Here is a 20,164-nt window from a genome sequence, read left to right as displayed (position 1 = left end):
TTCCTCAAATCATTCCTGAACAATGTGTGTAGTGTGGCAGGGAGCATTATCCTGCCAAAAGAGTCCACTGCCATCAGGCAATACCCATTGTCACAAAGTGGCGTACCTGGTCTGCAACAATTTTTTATGTAGGTGGCACGTGTCAGATTTACATCCACATGAATTGCCAGACCCAGGGTCTCCCAGCAGAACATTGCCCACAGGATCACACTCCCTCCACCGGCCTGTCGTTGTCCCACAGTGCATCCTGGTGCCATAACTTCCCTAGGTAAACAGCGCACACATACATGTACCGTCCGCGTAATGTAAAGGAAAACGGGACTCATCGGACCAGGCAACATTTTTCCACTGCTCCAAGGTCCAGTTCAGATGCTCATGTGCCCATGTAGGTGCTTTCAGCAGCAGTCCCATTCGCAGCAGAGTGCGATGTCCTTATCTCAGCCCTGATAAGGACACAAGTGAGCCAACCCACCCACCCACACACACACACACACACACACACACACACACACACACACACACACACACACACACACACACACACACACACACACACACACACACACACACACACACACACACCTGTCATCTGGTTGGGATAGTAATGCATAACTCAGCTGTATGGCCAACATAATCAGCAGGTCACAACAGCAGGTGCACTTAAGGTACCGATGTATACTAAACACACACACACACGCTGCACTGCGGAGAGGGAGCTCAGAGCGCTTCCATTGTCTGCTGATTTGCTTAAACCCTCATCGCAGGCTCCGGTCGCTATGGTCACGTGTCTCCACGGTAACAAGGTGCCAAATGCAGCGCTGTTCTCCAATAACAATGCTCCCCTTTCTCAGCCACTTTTAATTGCTTGCCTTCTCTCTTTGCAGGACCCACAAAAAAAACAAAAAAAAACATGATTTCTTCTGCCTTTGTTTTCTTTCCAGGATTTTCAAATTAGGCAGATATCAGCTCACAGACTCCCACTGCCTCTCTCTCTCTCTCTCTCTCTCTCTCTCTCTCTCTCTCTCTCCCAGGCAGCTGAGGTCTTTTTTGATGGGTTGCCAGATCATTAGATATGAGGGTTTGGTTACAAACACATTTACCCAACATAATCATGATCATCAAACCTCCCATCCGACTACACATGCACACACACAACAAGTCTGGAATATCATTATCTAGTCAGACATCTGCCTCCTTTTCTATAACTCTGTTTTACTTGTGTTGCTCAGGATCATATGAAACTCTGCGTCTGCCTGCTGCGGATCTGGAAACAGCTGACTGAAGCCTTTTTTCAGGCCATGCCAATAAAAAAGCCCTGATCCCAGACTACCTTTGGCCATTTCCAAGGTGGAATGCAGACCCCTGGCTTACAGTAAATCCAAGATCAGGTGAGAGCCAAAGAGACGTTGGGCAGACCTACAGACCTCGGCCAAGGGTTTGCCTTTTTCTACAAGACTTAAGGGAAAGAACACAAGAGAGGTAGTTTGTGTGTGTGTGTATTTGTGCAGTGAGACAGAGAAAGAGAAAAGAAAGTCTCTTCAGGTTGACAAATATGTGCCGATGGAGCTCAGACAGCAGATCTATTAATCTGATTCAGAATGTCTGAAGGAACACAACTGGCCAATGAAGGCAAGTACATAGGCTATCCATTTCAACACATAAGCTTCTTCCGAAAACTTAGGCAGATGACTTGTTGCCTCGCTGCCCTATCAGGCAATGACTTTGCAGGCAGCGTTTGCGCACGATGGTACCGCATGAAACTGATTTCGGAATGACAGTTTAATGATCTACAACAAAACAGAGAGCTTTGGGGAAAACTAAGCAAATATTTAATAACTACAATAGTAATTTCTCACTAGAAATGACATCAAAAGTGTAAAACGTTGGTCAAAAACATACATTTACACACAAACTGACCACCAACCACAACTTTTAGATGCCATCTTTATTTTTTCTAGCTCAACTGTCACAGAATGGAAAGCACAGGATTGTGGGATATCAAAGGCAGTGAATGATACATCTATGCTGCCTTCAAAAAATGATCAGATGAAGCTATCTCAGGAGACAGGAAGTGATGCTAACATTGAATTCGGACATTCCTTGATGCCTTCCTACCTTGCAATGCATCCTCCGAAGGCAGCATTTATTGGTTTTCGGATGCAACCATATAAACATCCTTTCTCTGACTATTCACAGCTCCCGCACTAACTTGCTCGGCCACAAGAGGGCGATGGGGGTAAAGAGCCACATTATTTTATTTTATTTTTTTACTCACAGAACATCCACTCCTTCAGAGAGATAAACAGAATCACTCTCACCTCTCCTCAATCCTCTCTATCTGTCTGTTTCCTCATGTCCCCAACACACACGCACACACACCAAGATAAATGAACACCTCCTCAGCGGCACTTACCGTAGGTTGCATAACGTACTGTTGGTGAGGCATCCACGACGTACTCTGGACCTGTGGGCGGAAACCAGCATTTCTTAATTTCACTCCTCACCCCCCCTCCTACGCCTCTTCCCGCTGCCTCGAAGCCCCGATTCCCACAGAGCAGCCGAGGCAGGAGCAAGTAATACAAGTGCGATAATTACACAGGGATCGGAATTCTGCAGACAGCGATATTGCCTCCTAATTACAGCGCTGCGGCAGCAATTTCATCATCTGAGGCCGACTTGGACCCCAAAAAATATCTCCTTTCATCTCGCCACCATAGTAATTCCAACAATTACTTCATTTAGGACAGGGTTACTATAATTAACTAAAACTAAAACTATTAAAACTAATAGTTTCGTTACTTGAAATAAAATAAACTTTTTACTGTTCATAATTTTATTTGTATGACAGACTGGCCAAAAATTATGTCAGCACAATTTGGCATGCATCATTGTGTTATTACAAATAAAACAACTGACTCCAACTAAGCAAAATGCTTACAAAATCTTAAGCAAACCTTTAATAATATTTGAAAAAAGGCTGAAGATGTCAATGTTCCTATGCCGGACATAACTTTTGGCCACTACTGTACTTACCATAGCGACATTTGTCATTTTCATTTAGTTTAACTTGATGTACTATAATAACTAAAACTAAAACAAATAAAAATGTATTAAATAAATATTTATAAAAACTATAGACATAGACAAACTATTACAAATAGACTAAAACTATTTAAATGAAAAATCTAAAAATAAAAAATGTGCAATATTAATAAAACCTATAGTATCACAATGATACTAAAATAACACAGATTTAGGGCACAGTAAGCTTGAGTATTATTTTTAAACCACGCTTTTTATACCAAGAGGACTGAGGATAAGTGTCCACTTCCTGTCTGAGAGGATGGATGTATGCATTTAGATTCGTGAAAGTGCGTTTGAACAGTTGTAGGTGTCTAAATTTATATGCGGTGTCCTTTTATGTTGTTCTAGGAAGAAAAGCCTTTGGGATTTGTTCATCACTGTGATCTGCCTCGGGCGTCTCTCTCTTTCTCTCTAAACACACTAAGTCCACTAAGATGTGTAAGCGCACACCTTGTCTCTCTCTCCCCGACTGCTAAAAGATTCATGCTCTCGCTCGCTCTCCCTCCTTCTCTGCTCTTCTCTGTCCTTTCACTGGAGAGGGAAACAGTTGTCTCTTGTTCCATTCTCAAAGTTCTAGGGGAGAAATAAAGGTAGCAGTGCATTGATTTCCCGTCAGCTTGGCTTTGAACTCGTATTGGCGGGTTCAGTGCAGTCTGCAATTTAAAATTAATTTGCCGGCCAGCGGGACACTTTTGCACGATTTCACGAATTTGATTTAGAGATAACCTTCCTGGCATGCAGAATTTATCATAAGAAATGTGCGGCCGAGAGTTTAAACTAGGACTAGGGTCAGCGTGGGTGGTTTGTATATGTGCGCTCGTGCTCGTGCATGTGTGTCGGCGTGTTTGCGCGATGGACGAGGTTCTCGTGAGGACGGGAGGTACATGATCTAAAGGGCTTAGCTATTCTCTACGCTCAGCAATGTTTTGTTTAGTTTAGCTTAAGCCAAATCAATTAGGGATGCTCATAGTCACTGTTTGCTCACTCCGTCTGACTGCAGGGCTGGAGAACAGCGTTAATAAGCTTTCCTAACAAAACATCAAACACGGACAGTGATGGAAAAACGCGCTATACCGCAACACGCTCTCCTCATGTGTATGTGACAGAAATTGCGTTTGTTTGCATGTAATTGTGTTTGTAATACAGTTGCCCTCTAAAAGTATTTGGGAACTTTTGGATATTCAAGTTACAATTAAAAACACCTGAATGTCATTGCATTAGATATCAAAGCAAGTAATTGATGCTAGACCTTTTCCCAGAAAGTGTTACATTTATTTAACTAACGACTTTATGAAATGTTTTGCTTAAAAGACTGTCTTTGCTGTCTTTCTTAAAAACAAAAGCATATTTTGTGGGGTGGGCGCTTATAAGACACGCTATAAGGGCGCTTATAAGCTCTTTTGCTTCGGCCCACTCCTTTTGAGCAGAATGGTTACTGCTCAAATAAATAAATAAACTGAACTAAACTAAACTAAAATTTTAAATGACATTTTATATTATAAGACATTCATATATTATCACGTGTCTTAAGCGTCCAGATGTTTCTAGGGTCCACGCTATAAATGTCTGTGAATGTATGAGTTTGTTTGCCTGCAGCAAGTGTTCATATATGCTATGATCTTACCTGATATGTGGAGACAGGAGAGGCTGCGATGAATGGAGTGATTGACGTTTGAGCGATCATGCGGTTTGTGGAGATGCTGTATGGTGAGGAGTAGAACCTGCAAGATACACAAAAACACTATTAGTACCATTTTTCTGTTTGTCTGCGGGTGTGTAGTTTGGTTCTCTTGGTCCGGATAAAACAAGAAAATTACACATTTAGTCTTCGTTCGCTTCAATTAGTTCACACTGTCATTTTTAAGACCAAACCTAAAGATACAAAACAACAAAAAAGAAGCTTTAATGATGTATATTTTGTGACAGAACTTACGAACATTGATGCGCACCAGGGTTCGGATGGCTGCGTTCACACATTCCGCACAAATGAACCGCACAAACAGAGCAATCGCACCGGAGTTTGTTTTAATCAAACCAAACCAGACAAGTGTAAAGACACCCTAAGACAAGGGTTTTAAAACTTGGGTTTGGTTATTTATTTTTGGGATTTTTTGATGAATAGAAATTTCGAAAGAACCGCATTTATTTGAAATAGAAATGTTTTGTAATGTTATAAATGCATCCTTGTTGACTAAAAAAGTTTAGCATTACTAAAACGATTATGTCTGTGTATATCTGTTTATATGCATAGGCTTGTCACAACAGTTAATTTGTTGAGCCCTCCGTGTTACCAGAGCAACAGCATTTTCCAATAGCTACAGTTCTCAGGCAGGACTTTATTTATCATTGTGTACCTACTGCGGACATGTTTCATCTGCAAGCTCCGTTGCTAGGCTTTATTGATCGGCTTGTCTGGCAGCTGAGAAATGGAGCGTGGGGAGAGAAACGCTGTCTGCCCTAGAGAGCACATGCTCCCTTATGTCACAGTCACATAAGACGACCTGAGTGAGAGCATGTCCAGGAAGAAGGTAACACAATCTTTGAAGCAGGGTTAAAATGTGAAGCTTTACACAACAGTTTACGTTACTGTGCAATCCTTTTTTAGCCTAGCACCGCTCTGCTGTTATTTATGCCAGCTATTATCTTCAGCCCGTTGACATTGAGATGGCATGGACTATTAAACAATTAAGAAGACTGTATGAACTCTCTATATATATGTTAATGTGGTAGAAGTGATGGAAAGGAGAAAGCAAAGGAAACAAATAAAGCATTTCTCTTCCTCTGAAATTTCTAGTCAGCTCTTTTATTTACAATTCAGAATCTGCCTTCTTTTCCCAATTGCATATTTTTGTCATTCCTTATTTCATTCCCTTTACCGTAGACAGCAAGTGCTGAGTCAGAGGTGCAAAAGGAGCCGAAGTTGGTAGCTGAGGTGCATTTGGGAGACTATGACTGTTTCCCCAATGGGCCGGATCACAGACAGAGCCCTGGGCACTTCGTCCACAGGAGCGGACAGACAGAAAGAGACTTATTTACCCAAGCCCGGCACCCATCTCCATGCCCTGAAACCAGCACCTGACGAAACACTTGCACCCTTCGGTGCAACAATGGCACAAAATGCAGATTGGATATGACATGTATGTGTGTGCCAGTGTACAAGACAACTCTGTAAAGTTTGACATTATTCACTGCAGCTCAGATGTTGTTAACCCTGCTGAAAAGACCAAATTATATCTGCATGAACCGCTTGGTTAGTCGAGACAGCCTTGCTAGTTAAGTTGACCCTATAAGGCCATATGTATCCTTAATATGATCAATACCTTCCTGAAAGACCTTTTGTATATGATGTACCAAACATCTTCAGCCCCCTGGTGGATTTTTCATGTTTCTCAGGAGGTAGAAATACTTTTTTTTAGTTACAATTTTCAAATGTCCACCTTCCTGCTGGAATACCTTTTTGTGAAATGTTTGCCAATGTTGATAAATGAAAAAAAACTTATTTTTTGATAGTTCAAAATGCATTTTGCACAAGCAACTTTCATACATTATTTCATACATTATTAATATACATTTTGGTTTGAAAATGATACAACTACCATGTATTATTTTAATGTATCATTACAATGCATTTCTTAATGTAATATGCCCACCAAATTAAACTGAAAATCATTTTAATCATTTAATAATTAAATGAATTGAAAATTGAAATATATTTTTACTAAGATATTTTTAGAGTGGAAACTTATATTTATATGTTTTCTTATAAATACATTTACAGTATACACACTGCCATTACTGTTTCCATTAGATGTTTTTTAATGCAGTATGCATTAAATTAATCAAAAACGAGAATAAAGACATTTATAATGTCACTAAAGATTTCTTTTTTTTTTAAATAAATGCTGTTCTTTTAAACTTTCTACCCATCAAATAATTCTGCATCACAAAAATATTAAGTAGCATAACTGTTTTCAATATTAATAATAATAAGAAATATTTCTTGAGTACCGGCATATTAGAATGATTTCTGAAGGATCATGTGACACTGAAGACATGAGTATTGATGCTAAAAATTCAGCTAAGCCATCACATGAATAAATTACATTTTATAATATATATTCAAAAAGAAAACAGCTATTTTAAAATTTAATATTTCATAAAAACTTATTTTAAAATAATTTTAAACATTTCTAAAAAGACTCTCTAAAGATTATCTAAAAGTTATTTCAAATGTCTTGCTTTACTGGATTAGGAAACCTCAGACAAGTATACTACTAGCATATAAAACAAAACAATGTACTTTATGCAGGTGACTGCTGGTCTTTTCAGCAAGAAAATACTGGTATGAGGATGGATTCACTGCAAGAAGCTTATTTAAGTAATGGACCATGTAAGGACGGACCATTTTATCCTCGGACAACCTGTAAAGAAGAGAAAACTCAAAAAAAACAAATGACTCTTACCCGTTCTGCATTGCAGTGGGGTCATAGGTCAGCGCCATGCCACTCTGAAACACAAGACAGACAGGACAAAGAGTGAAAGATTGTTCCGGTGAAGCAAGTATCCTATAAAGTCTATTGAGTAATGCTGGCAATAGAACAGGGTCATCTAACAGGGGCTGGCCAAGTGCTCTTTATATCTTTAAAAGCACATGGCCGAGACTTGTAGCTGTGGATCCATTACCTCAGAGCGCTGGGCTGTAATACCAGACAGGCTCGGGTTCGATATGGCACAAAGTTATTTGGTATTTACAAGCCTGCAGAAAGCATAGCTCATGTTGACAGAGCCGTGCTAGCTAAGTGAATAAGGGGGGAAAGCTGGCCGCTTAGACCTGTATTGGACTGGAGCAGATAAACAACGCTCATATACTGCAACTTGTCGGGCGCCAAGTTTTCCTCCGTGGGGGAGAAAACCTGGAGACTGGTGGGAAAACCATCGACCTAACCTATGTGTGACTGGACACTCTATCTAGTTAATGTAGACCCCGGGGGTTGCATATTGAAATACGCCTTCATGAGAGAGTGCAGCCAAAGTCATGGTGTCTGCCAGCTCCTCATAATGGGCGCTCATGGTCTGGTCGGTATCTGGGCATGTTTCCCTGAACCGCCGCGTCATGCCAGCAGCTGGAGCTGCCCAGAAAATGCCAGTTGTTCACCCTGCCGCCATTTTCCCATCAGCCAACCCAGACGGCGAGACTTGCTTTGCGGGAATAAAAACAGGAGAGGGGAGATTAAAGGACTTGTGCGAAAGACTGGGAACTTAAACATGGCCAGATGACTCCATCAATCAAATGTTTTCTCCTGCCTCCCTTTCTTTCACTCCTTTCTTCTAGCCTGTGGTTGAAACAAAGGATTTGTTCCTGACTTATAAAGGGAAGGCGCAGTGATAGTAGGGAACGCTGTTTAATAATAAAGTAAACGCAACTCTGTGCTGGGCCGTGCTGAAACAACTAGTGAAACAACTGAAAACAGCGCTATTTGTTGTTACTGTACTGACCGAGAACCGCTTCAGATGATTCAGTGACAGAGCGGTCCGATTGAATCCGAATAGTTTTAGACCGTTATGCAAGCGCGTTTAGAAAGAATCGAACCAAAGGAATGATTAATTCACGAATGATTGGTATCGCTGGTTTATGGGCCTTTCACACAGGACGCGGTATGCGCGGGGCTTGCCGCTGGGTTCAGCGTTGCCCTTCAGATACAACGCGATTTGCGCTGCGCTATGACATAGGCGGAGTTTTAAAAACTTATATGGGGACACATATTAAAAAACTGTTTACACACATTGCCTACCTACAAGTTACCTGACTGTTAAAACACAACTATTTTTAATGTAAATCTGTCTGTCTATGAGACGATCATCCATTTTGATTTCCGTGCTTGTTTGGATCCCCTGGTTCTATTGGCCGCGCTGGTAATCGTCACAGAGCGCAGCGGCAAAAGTTGAACTATTTTGAACTTTGACCGCGGCGTGCGCGTGAGCAACAAAACGTCCTTGCGCGGCGCAAGCCATTGATATGAATGGGTTTTATAGCGCAGCGCAGCGCCGCGCATACCGCGTCCTGTGTGAAAGGCCCATAAGTCGACAGAAATACGGGACACATATAATAACTGCTGAAATATTCACACGTAAAACGTTTCTCAGGACAATAGGAGCGAGTATCAAACTAAATTAGCCGCACCGCCAGGAAAAGAGGAGGAGGGAGGTTGGTGCCGTCGGAACGGATGGAGATGATTGGCGGGCCCGTGGGCCGCCAGTTGAATAGCCCTGCTGTAGATAGACAGATAGATAGATAGATAGATAGATACTGTAGATCGATAGATAGCACTGACCTCTCCTTCCCGGGGCCACGGTCGGCCATTTTGAGGGTACTTGCTCTGACTCTGCCTCTTCTTCTGTCCCCCGTCTGCAAACTTGCAAAGCAGTGGCTCCGTCGGGGCTGTTGAGAAGAAGGAACAAACACAGAAAAATATAAAAGATCAGTCAGCCAGTCAGCAAGGCGTAAGAGGGAGGAGTGGATGGATACCTCCATAGGTCAACCGCAGTACGATTGATGGAAAGGTCACGACCTCGGCAAAGAAAGTGAAGTGTGTATTGAACAGAGAGGGAAATGTTACACCGCAGGTATCACACCCACACAGAGCAGCGGAGGAATATCCAATGACCTTTTGAAGTTCAACACCCCTTGACTATCTCCCCTCGATTTCCTGCACGCCCACCCCAACCTCCATTATGTCTTCGACACTCAGACCATCGACTCACTTTTGGCACGGACGTCCTCTCAAATCTCCACCATCAAAACAACTTCCCTGGCAGGTCTTCAAAGCTCTTTGTTTAATATTTGCTAAATAATAAATGACCTGAACGAGACAGTAAATAACTTAAATGGCGTCGTAATGATCTGCGGCAACCGAAAAGTTTTGAAACATTGTTGTTTGTTTTTGTTGCTCACTGGAGTGTGTATTTTGCTTATTATCTCTTTTATACACAGGAAAAAAAGTGGAAAGGAAAGCAAGAAGGCTCCTCTACGACCCAGAGGGACCGGTTCATGCAACAGGCGAGCAGAGAGTTTAAAAGAGTTCTCTTCCAAAAGTGCAAAGCAGGATGGCAGGCGCTGAGGCGAAACACTTTAATGTTCTCGCTCAGTCATGATGGCAGTATGAATTGCGGGATGTGGAACACCTCTATGAAGTCTAGGAACGCACTTGAAGAGCAGGAAATCGTGCACATGAGTTGAACAAATTCCTGTACGCCACAGCTAAGCTAAACTTAATTTGGTTTCCTCAGCAACCAGAAAAACTCATTTAAAGCGAGCACAAACTTCTTGGATGATGGGATCTGGCAAAGAGCGATGATAGATGCAGGAGGAGGAGTTTCTGCTTTGTGGAGTCCAGACAACTATTCTGAGTAATCCTGCCCTCTGGCAATATGACTCTACAGTCACCTCTGAAAGTATGTTAGTTTGGCAGAGAAAAATGAACGCTTTCTCTTTGCACGCTCTCACCTGCACTGCGATATTCCAGCAGCTCTGTGGAACAATAGAGAGCTGTTGTATTACAGACTGCAGAGAATGCTTTGTGCGGAAATAAGCACATATATTGCATAAAACCAGATAAACAAATACAAAACAAGCAGCTGAAACGCCTCGACAGAACATTATGTATTCTGTAGCTGAATAGAATATTTAGTGGCTGTTGTTTGTTCTTTTTTTGTCTATTGTTTCGAATGAAACATCAAACAAGGGATCAAGTCTTCAAAACAGAGGTGTCTCAATAAAATAGTCATTCCGCGATTGAGAAAAACACTAATTGGACATGATGCCAGAGATTGAATGAGATGAGAGAAAAGGGCAGAAGAAACAATAAAACGAGAGAAGGGAAGAAAAGAGATAAGAGAACAGAAGAGAAGAATGAGACAGATGAGAGGAATTCAGATCAGAATGGAAGAAACAAAACGAGAGGAAAAGCAAGCATGGCCGTAACAAGGGTTTGGAAATTAGTGAGATCTGGGTTGGAGTGTTAAGAATTGGGCTATAATAAAACATACAAATCACTAATGTATTCTTCAGAACCTTTTTGCCACGCTACACTTCTCTCTCTATTCGTCTGTTTTGGGGGGATGGACATTCTTAAATTAGACCTTCTTAATTGCATCACAATTTGTTAATAGTATACTATATTATTATGTGTTTATTATTAATGCAACAATACTTGTAAGTGTAATAGTTTTGATAAGTAATAAGAACTTTTGCCTGTGCTCTTACAGTGTAAATGATTTTAGCATGACTTTGTGAAAGGTTAAGTACTGAACTGAATGAAATTGCATATAGCTTTCTTCATGACTTGTGTTTGCATATGTATATTTAATTCTGTAACCTACTTGTTTTACAGATCAGTGTACTAATGTTATTATGCTACAGTTTTTTTTGATAACATTGATACCATATCTTAGAGATAAAATGCAACTTCTCACTTCCTAAAGTGTCACATTAAGCGGAAAAAAACAAGTCTAAAGACATTTATAATAACTGAATCTGGCAACATGGCGGAGACTGCCCCCGCTCACTCACTCAAAACTCTCTCTCAAGCCCCGTTCACTCTGCTACCGTCTCACAGCGACATAAATCACTCTACATCATTTTCACATCACGGACACTAAACAATCTAGCAAACTGTCTAAACTGAATTATACATACAGACATTCATAGGAGGAGTTTTAACGCCTAATTAGTCATTCAGAGAACTTAAAATTTTATTTCTGAATATGAAAAATTTACAGAGTTCCGGACCCCGGTGACAAGATGATATTTAGCCTACGTATGCATTTTTCCAAAATTAAAATGATTACATTCAAAACATGCTGTTCTTCATCAATACAAGCTGTTCTCATAAACACAGATTTTCTCTAAATTATATAAAATATCTCACCATATAAATTATTCATATGAGAGGAGAGGAGAGGAGAGGAGAGGAGAGGAGAGGAGAGGAGAGGAGAGGAGAGGAGAGGAGAGGAGAGGAGAGGAGAGGAGAGGAGAGGAGAGGAGAGGAGAGGGGAGAGGAGAGTTTTCGGCCCTTGTGATCTCAGTGTGCTTTGAGCTGAAGTAAGGTGGGGTAAAAGTCTTTCTCCTCCACCTGCAGAGGAGTCAGGGTCTACACCTGCAGCCTTGTCATCACCCTCCTATTATACACACATGCACACGCTGGCCAGCGCTGATAACAGCAGCACGACACAAGTGACTCTTTTGTGAAGGACAGAGAAAACGAGGCAGCAGAAAAGATCACAGCTTTTGCGGCAGGCTCGAAATGTTTGAGCAAGCAGCTCCTCTCCCCCCACCCTATCTCAAAAACAATGAGTCTGTGTGTGTATGTCTGTGTGTTTCAGCTGAGACAGTGGGAAACGCCCTGTATTAAATCCCCTCACAGTTTAGGTTGAACTCTAAAATAACAACCAGAGCCATCATAAAACAGGGAAGCCAAATAATCTTGGGAGTTTTTGTGCTGCTTTTGGAGCATGGTGGAATATCCATGCTGATTTTATGAGCAGACTCGGCTTGGCATTTGCTTTGTTTGTTTTGCTAGTCAGGTTGCCCTGAACTTAGAGTGCTGAATCTCACTCATGCGGGGAAAGTTTTGAGTCTTTGTTAAGAATGACTGATTTCTGATTAGGACCCAGAATTCATCCAGGGGAATCATACTACACTGCACAAAAAAACAAACACCTCGAGTAACAACCTTTCTATTTCATGTGTCTGCAGCTACAATCAGATAAGACAGGCCTAACTATTACTATTGCTTAAATAATTTGACCTCTTCAATCTGTAATTCAAACCATTTGTGCAATGAACAAATTATACCAGAAATCAAATTGTGATACCTTTTTTCTAAGCAGCCACACTTACAATTTTCACCAGTTAAAACAGCAAAAAAAGTATTTACCCTGCTGTTTTGACTTGAGAGAGTAAGCAACCACCCAGAACACACTAGTAACTGCGTAGCAACACCCTAGCAATCACCCAGAACGCCTTAGAAACTGCACCCTAGGAATATTCCTGCAACATCATAACATTCTAACATTCTAGCAACCACCCAGAACATCCTAGCAACACCCTAGCAACCACCTATAACACCTCAGCAACCTTCTTGCTACATTTTAGCAACCACCCATACCTTGCAAATGCAAAGCAATCCACTATCAACCACCCAGAAAACCCTTGGCAACCTTCTAGCAACATTTTAGCAACCACCCAGAACATCCTAGCAAACACCCTAGCAACCACCTATAACACCTCAGCAACCTTCTTGCTACATTTTAGCAACCACCCATACCTTGCAAATGCAAAGCAATCCACTATCAACCACCCAGAAAACCATTGACAACCTTCTAGCAACATTTTAGCAACCACCCAGAACATCCTAGCAACCACCCAGAACGCCTTAGAAACTGCACCCTAGCAACATTCCTACAAGACCCTATCAACCAACCAGAACACTCTCGGCATCCTTTTGCTTAATTTATTTTTAATGACTGTGATGTCTAATACCAAATTATACATAGTTTTAGTATTGTAGACACAGCTGTGATATTTTTGTGGAAACTATGGTTACCGTGATACATTTTGACAAGGGAGGCTAGCAGGCCATGATAGACGGCTTCAAAGTGCCTATCAAGACAAACAGAAACATGTACAAGTACACACACACACTAGCTGTTAAGGTATCTCAATCTGACACTTTATCACACTTAATGAGCTTAAACATGATGCTGTTCCTCAAACCACCACAGGGCAAACCAAAAACACTCACACATCCTCTAACATCTGCAGCACTGCACGAATGTCCATTTGCCAATATTTTAATCAGTCTCCTTGGAACTTCACGCATCATTACAGTGAGTGTCCCAACATGATGACATGTGTTTTAAATGTAACATGAACTAATGCAGGGAAAATTCATAATTCATTGACTAATTTTTACGTTCTCTATTTCTCATGGGGAATTTATGGAATATTGTTGGGCCACTTTTCATTGCTTTGGGAGTTTTCCCCAAAAAATCTCCTTCTCTTTTTCCTGTAGAGACAAACACAAAAATGAGAGCACAATTTTGCGAAACACAATATGTTAATGGCACTTGTCCTGTGTTGAAAGTGTGTTTGATTGTGTGTGCATGTGTGTCCGTAAGTGTTTCATAACATTTACCCAAGCAGACAGCTCTGACCACATGTATTTTCAAGCTGTTTATTAACTCTGGGTCACAGCACCGCAGATATTCAGTCGAGGAGGGAGTGTGAAGGAGGAGGGTCCGTCAATAAGACTGACATGTGTTTCTAATCCACCGCGCGTCACCCGGTGTGCCAACTCCTGCTGGGCTCCCACAGACCTCCAGCTCTCTCTGTGGGCGGCAGGCATTCCTGGAGCCACACCCGACTTTCCCACCCTCAGCCCATGATGGCCCTCAAGTTCACAGATTTCTCCATTCCTTCACTAATACCTGCCATCCTCTCTTTCCCAACAACCTCAAATGAGCTATCGGGCCCTATGAAGTCCCGAATCCTTATTTATTTTTTCCCAAATTCCCTAAACTTTCTTTTTAATTATTCACGCTTCTATTTGTAAGGTTTAATTCAATTTTAATTATTAAAAAAAGGATGTCTAGTCAATTTAATAAATAAAATAAATAAATAAAATAATGTATTAAATGTTTATCAATGTATTGTTAACATTAATAGCACTCTATGAAATGAGTTTTATTTTTTCTGAAATTCTGTGTAGTCTGTTATAATTTTTTGGGATTCTGTGTTTTATAATTTAATACAAATTTGTTAACAAAAACAGTGGTAATTAAATGAATTGATACAACTTTAATAGTTGATAAATCTTTTAAAATGTAATCAAATGAAATTATTATAGTTATGTTGAGAAGTACATTCTACTGTACAATAGTAATATATTTCAGTCATAATTTAACGTTTAATTTAATGTGTTACTTGTCGTTCGTTTGTAATTGTGAAATGAGAATTTTTTTCCAGAGTAGTCCATATCCATATCCATATCCATACTTTTGATTTGTTCATTAAAATTTTTCCCAAATTCCATGACATTCCGCGTTATACAGAAAATTGGATTTTTATGGCTTGATCCAGCGATACCTTCCGCATTTTCCACAACATGGAAATCATAGGGCCTTAGAGAGATGCGCCATGACTAACCGTATTTGGATTAGTACGTTTTTCCTACTCAAAGATGTTGTTTTAACTGGAAGATTGCTTTGACGCAGAGGGCCTTGAAAACAACATGTTGTACATGTGCTACAAATGGAAGTCCCTGTTCTAAAACATGCAGGGAGGAAATAAAGGATGGTGTTTACCAACACAAAGAGCACTGTTTGCCCTGGAACGGTGTGCACTGAGTGGGTAGGAGGAGCGGGTGACCCTGACAAAGCTGGTGTCTACACATCGCCCACGCTTTAATAGCAGCCTACCGCACAGATCTGTTATGCTGCCAGCTTGGCACAGTGGCTTTCAGGTCCAGGAAAGAAGGTGCGCTTTGGTTCCACATTCAGTCACCGCCGTATGATACATATAGGGAGAAAACGTACAAAAACACAACCCACAATTGAGTGCTGCTGTGAGGCGAGCCCACACATGCTCAGTGAGACATGTGAATTCAATGAAAGCAACAACCCCTATAATACACGTGTGTGCCGTATATTTGCAAGATGGGAAGCCCGTTCTTTCTACGAGGCCACGGGCGCTGAGGTTTATCCTGGAGTTTTACACACAGAAAATCTCCCGTATTATACAATACAGTGCTCCTACATTAAGTAGTCTTCCAGTACATGATATCAATTCCATGTTGAAACCACATTTGCTGCACAGAGACACATTCATTGTAGATGAAGTTTTCGGCACAGAATGGAAATTGGGGTCTTCATTACTCACCCACCTCCCGGCTCCAACCAAAGCTAACTCTAATAGACCTTACAGCCATGGCCCTTTTCAGCGCTGCACTCGTTGTGTTCTGACTACCGGTTTGTATTTCCACAGCATGAAGGTAAGATCTTACAGATTTATGAATGAACTGCTTTGTTCTTCCCGGTCTACTGACATTTCTTATGCTTCAAACATTACAATGCTCATGATAACATTTGTTAACTCCACAATAAGTAAACCCCTTCGATAAGTAAACGAACTATCGCAAAAATGGAAGTTCAAACACAAATTTTTAAAGATGGCTCATCATAGCTGCATGCTTGTTTTTCTGGCTCATAAGTCTATAGAAACGGAAATGATACAATTCATTCATGTTTATGATTTAAACACATGCACTGTAATATTTTTTTTAATTTTAGCAGAAAAATAATGTAAAAATGCTAGAGTAAAAATATGTAAATTGGTTAAAATTAAGAGAAAAATATATTATTAGATTTAACAAAACAGTACATGTAATTTTACTGTCAAATATTGCAAATATGATGTAATGAAGTAACACAAATGGATTTAAAATTATCTTATGGTGAAAATATGTATTCAAAAAGACAAGAAATGTATGGTTACAGTAAAATATTGTTAAAATTTGAAAGAAAGCTTTGTAAAAAAACCCTATGTATGATGCATTACATTTGATTATAATTCATTAACATTGTTATTGCTTAGCAAGACTCCATTTATTTGATGAAAAATATACTGTAAACGCAGAAATATTGTGCAATGTTATACAATTTTTAAATAACTGTTCTATTTGAATATAAAATAAAATGTAATTTATTCCTGTGATGCAAAGCTAAATTTTCAGCATCATTACTCCAGTCTACAGTGTCACATGATCCTTCAGAAATCATTCTAATATGTCGATCTGGTGCTCAAGAAACGTGTAATATTATCAGTTGAAAACAGCTGTGCTGCTTAATGTTTTTGTGGACACCGTGATCCATTTTCTTCCAGGATTCTTTGATGAGAAGAAAGTTCAAAAGGACAGCATTTATTTGAAGTAGAAATCTTTTGTAACATTACAAACGTCTTTAATACACGAGTTCAATTATGCAGAAAAATATATAATCAGATACCCGAGGAATTTTGATGACCTGCAGCATTTTCTAATAGAATTCTGAAAGTTATAGTGTCTAATAGGTTAAAGAATGCATGCATTCTTTATAACCCTCATGCTAATGTAACAGAAATGAAAATGAACAAAACGTAAAACAACCGCATGCCAATATGATGCCCTGATCTTGGATCAGTGTTGGGAGAGCAGTTTACTCTGAGCACTGGTTTGTTTGTTTGGGCTAAAGCGGGTAAATATCACTGGCCTGTTTGACATCTTTCAGTGGAGAGAGAGCAGGAGAAAAGAGACAAGTCAGGGAGAGAGACAGAAAGACAGACAGAGAGAGAGAGAGAGAGAGAGAGAGAGAGAGAGAGAGAGAGAGAGATGCACACTGAGTAGAATACAAACATTGCATAATCAGCTTAGCCACCCCACTTCCTGCCTTTTAATGGGCCTGTCTGACTTTGGTTTGGTGGATGCTGCTTTGCACAGCTCGTCCTGAGAGCAGGCCACTGGAGAGAGAGAGAGAGAGAGAGAGAGAGAGACTATTGTCTCAGTGCTCTAATAAAACATTGCAGAATGCAAGGTCAGGAGCCAGTTCACCGCATGCTCGTTTAAAGGTTAAAGTTCATGTTTCATTTAGAAGGAATGTACTCGCTGCACAAAAACAGAAAATAACATTTAGCTGTCTCACAGTGAGGCGAATTAACTAGTTGCACCACTTTTGTGTGCAATATTTCAGCACCAAAAAACAAACAATGTCCAAGCATGCACAGTCTGTATATATATATATATCTTTATTAATATTATAAATGTCTTTACTGTCACTTTTGCATCCTTACTGAATAAAAGTAAATGTCAAAATGTCATTCAGTCAGTCAAGTCACATTTATTTATAAGCACATTTAAAAACAACAGATGTTGGCCAAAGTGCTGTACAAAGTTAAGCAAATAATATTAAAAATAGACACATAACATGTGTCACATGCAATGCACAAAGTATAATGCACAATGCACTGCACCTACTCATGACTATATGCAGTAATAAATAGATGCGTTTTAAAAAGGGATTTAAATTCATCATGTTGATGCAGATTTAATGTACAGTGGCAGATTTTTCCAGAGCTGTGGAGCAGTCACTGAAAAGGCACGATCTACTTTCAGTTTAAGACGTGTCCTGGGAACAATCAACTGTAGACTATTGGTTGATCGGAGGTGTCTAGATGTACTGTGTGATGAAATGAAAAGAGATCAGAAATATATGGAGGAGCAACTGTGGAGGCCTTTATAAACAAACAATAATGCTTTAAACTGGATATGATATTTGACTGGAAGCCATGAAGAGAGACCAGCACTGGCAAATATGTTCCCCTTTCTTGCATGCATGAAAAACTTCAAAACACACACACAAATTTGACAAGTTTGCATATGCACTTTACCATTTCAGGTATATTTATATCTAGTTTTCCCGTGCTCATGTGAAAGTGTCTCATACGCATGTAAAAGTGTTTTGCAAATGTCTCAAGGGTTATTTAGACTTCAGAGGCTCTGTAAAATTAGTCTCGTAATAGATTTATTCACAAAAGTCAGCACTATTTGCCTGCCTCAATTAACTATTAGCACTCTTGGAGAGCAGGTGGTACACAGAACTTTGTTTAGAAAAGATGCTTGTGTAGCAGTAATTAATCGCATGATATACACAGACAGTGCATGCAAATAACGCAGTACATTTTTAGTGAACTCCCCTGTGTTTGTTGGCTAAAAACGCAGGAAAATGTTTCCCTCATTTCAGGTAATTGAAAAGCATTTGCTTGAGTTTCTGCCTGTGTGTGCATATGAGAAATCAAATCTGTCTTATTTGGATATGCATGACTCATCCCAGCAGCCCTAATGAACGCTTGATAAAGAGGAAGAAAAAAAAATATATGCAATATTGCTTCCTAATGGGCTCTCCACTGAAATCACTTGCCCTCCGTGGGGCTGACTGCTGTCCTCTCTCGGGTCAGAGGCAGACAGAGCTATTAGAGAACGCCCCAGATCAGATAGATTTCACTGGAAGATCATTTCTCCCCCTCATTAGAATTCTATCTTGTATAAACGCGATTATCTGGGCCCAGCTTTGTTTGTGTCAGAACAGTGCTAAATCAATCACGACACCGTCGAGGACGAACAAAGCACAAATAAATCAAAATATAATGCGGTTAGGAAAATTTGGTTTGGGGAATGCTCCAGATAGCACTGGTGTGAAATGATAGAGGCTGCACACACTTGCCGCAGTTTGAAGACCCGCTGGGCATGTCACCTTATTTTACTGATGATATTAGCTTCAGATTTATTGATTTGTTAAAGTCAGCATGAAACGGAAGTTACGATAGACTTTTTTCTCTATTGTGACGTATATACAAGTGAACGTACACAAAACATTTAGGGTGGGACTTGATTTTTCCATCAGGAATTGTTTGGATTCTTGTGGTTTGCTATTGCTGTGAAATCTTATGTGATTGACAGGTTGTCCCGCCCTCACGCCAGTAAACACGTCATCAGAGAAGAGAGGAGATATCAATGCAAGAGGCAGGGGGAGTTATTTTAATTAATGATTATAAGGGCACTTGAATTTAAAAAAAATGATGTTCATGGATAAATCATTTATAATAAATAGTGCAATATTCCATAGAAGAAAAAACAGGAATTGTCATTTTTGTCCCAGATTGTCCAGCGTTTTGATATAATGATTTCAAGAACTGGGCATCTGATTTGGTGTTCACATTGGTACATGGCACTTTGACTGATTTCAAGCTGTTCACATGTTGATGTCATGCTCAAATGCTTCATTCAATTTGGGTTACCTCATGGAAGCCAAATGCAGGTAATTTGATGCTAATTCGACTGTCACTTTGAAATTTGATTAAATTAAAAGGGTCATGACAAGGAGTTTTTTTATTATTTAAATATGTTCATTGAGGTTCACTAATAATGTTAAAAAGAATTGCAGAATTTTTTTTATTTTCAACCCTCATTCAGACCCTCCGAAACTGAATGCG

General features: G+C 40.1%; 1 protein-coding gene across 3 annotated transcripts in view; it reads right to left on the bottom strand.

Moving 5' to 3' along the window:
- Positions 1 to 20,164, bottom strand: part of rbms3 (RNA binding motif, single stranded interacting protein) — a 137,787-nt gene that overhangs the window by 10,564 nt on the left and 107,059 nt on the right. For all 3 annotated transcript variants that reach the window (XM_079893863.1, XM_079893865.1, XM_079893864.1), the window contains exons 7-10: positions 9,417 to 9,523; positions 7,548 to 7,591; positions 4,709 to 4,805; positions 2,414 to 2,464 (exon numbers count right to left, since the gene is read on the bottom strand). In XM_079893863.1, coding sequence (XP_079749989.1) covers positions 2,414 to 2,464; positions 4,709 to 4,805; positions 7,548 to 7,591; positions 9,417 to 9,523 — 299 coding nt within the window. The remainder of the gene's footprint in view (positions 1 to 2,413; positions 2,465 to 4,708; positions 4,806 to 7,547; positions 7,592 to 9,416; positions 9,524 to 20,164) is intronic.

This window comes from Squalius cephalus, assembly GCF_949319135.1.
Source record: "Squalius cephalus genome assembly, chromosome: 15".
In the NCBI taxonomy this organism is placed as follows: Eukaryota; Metazoa; Chordata; class Actinopteri; order Cypriniformes; family Leuciscidae; genus Squalius; species Squalius cephalus.
Note: the sequence above shows the minus strand (reverse complement) of the source record. Positions and strands in the feature narration are given on the sequence as shown.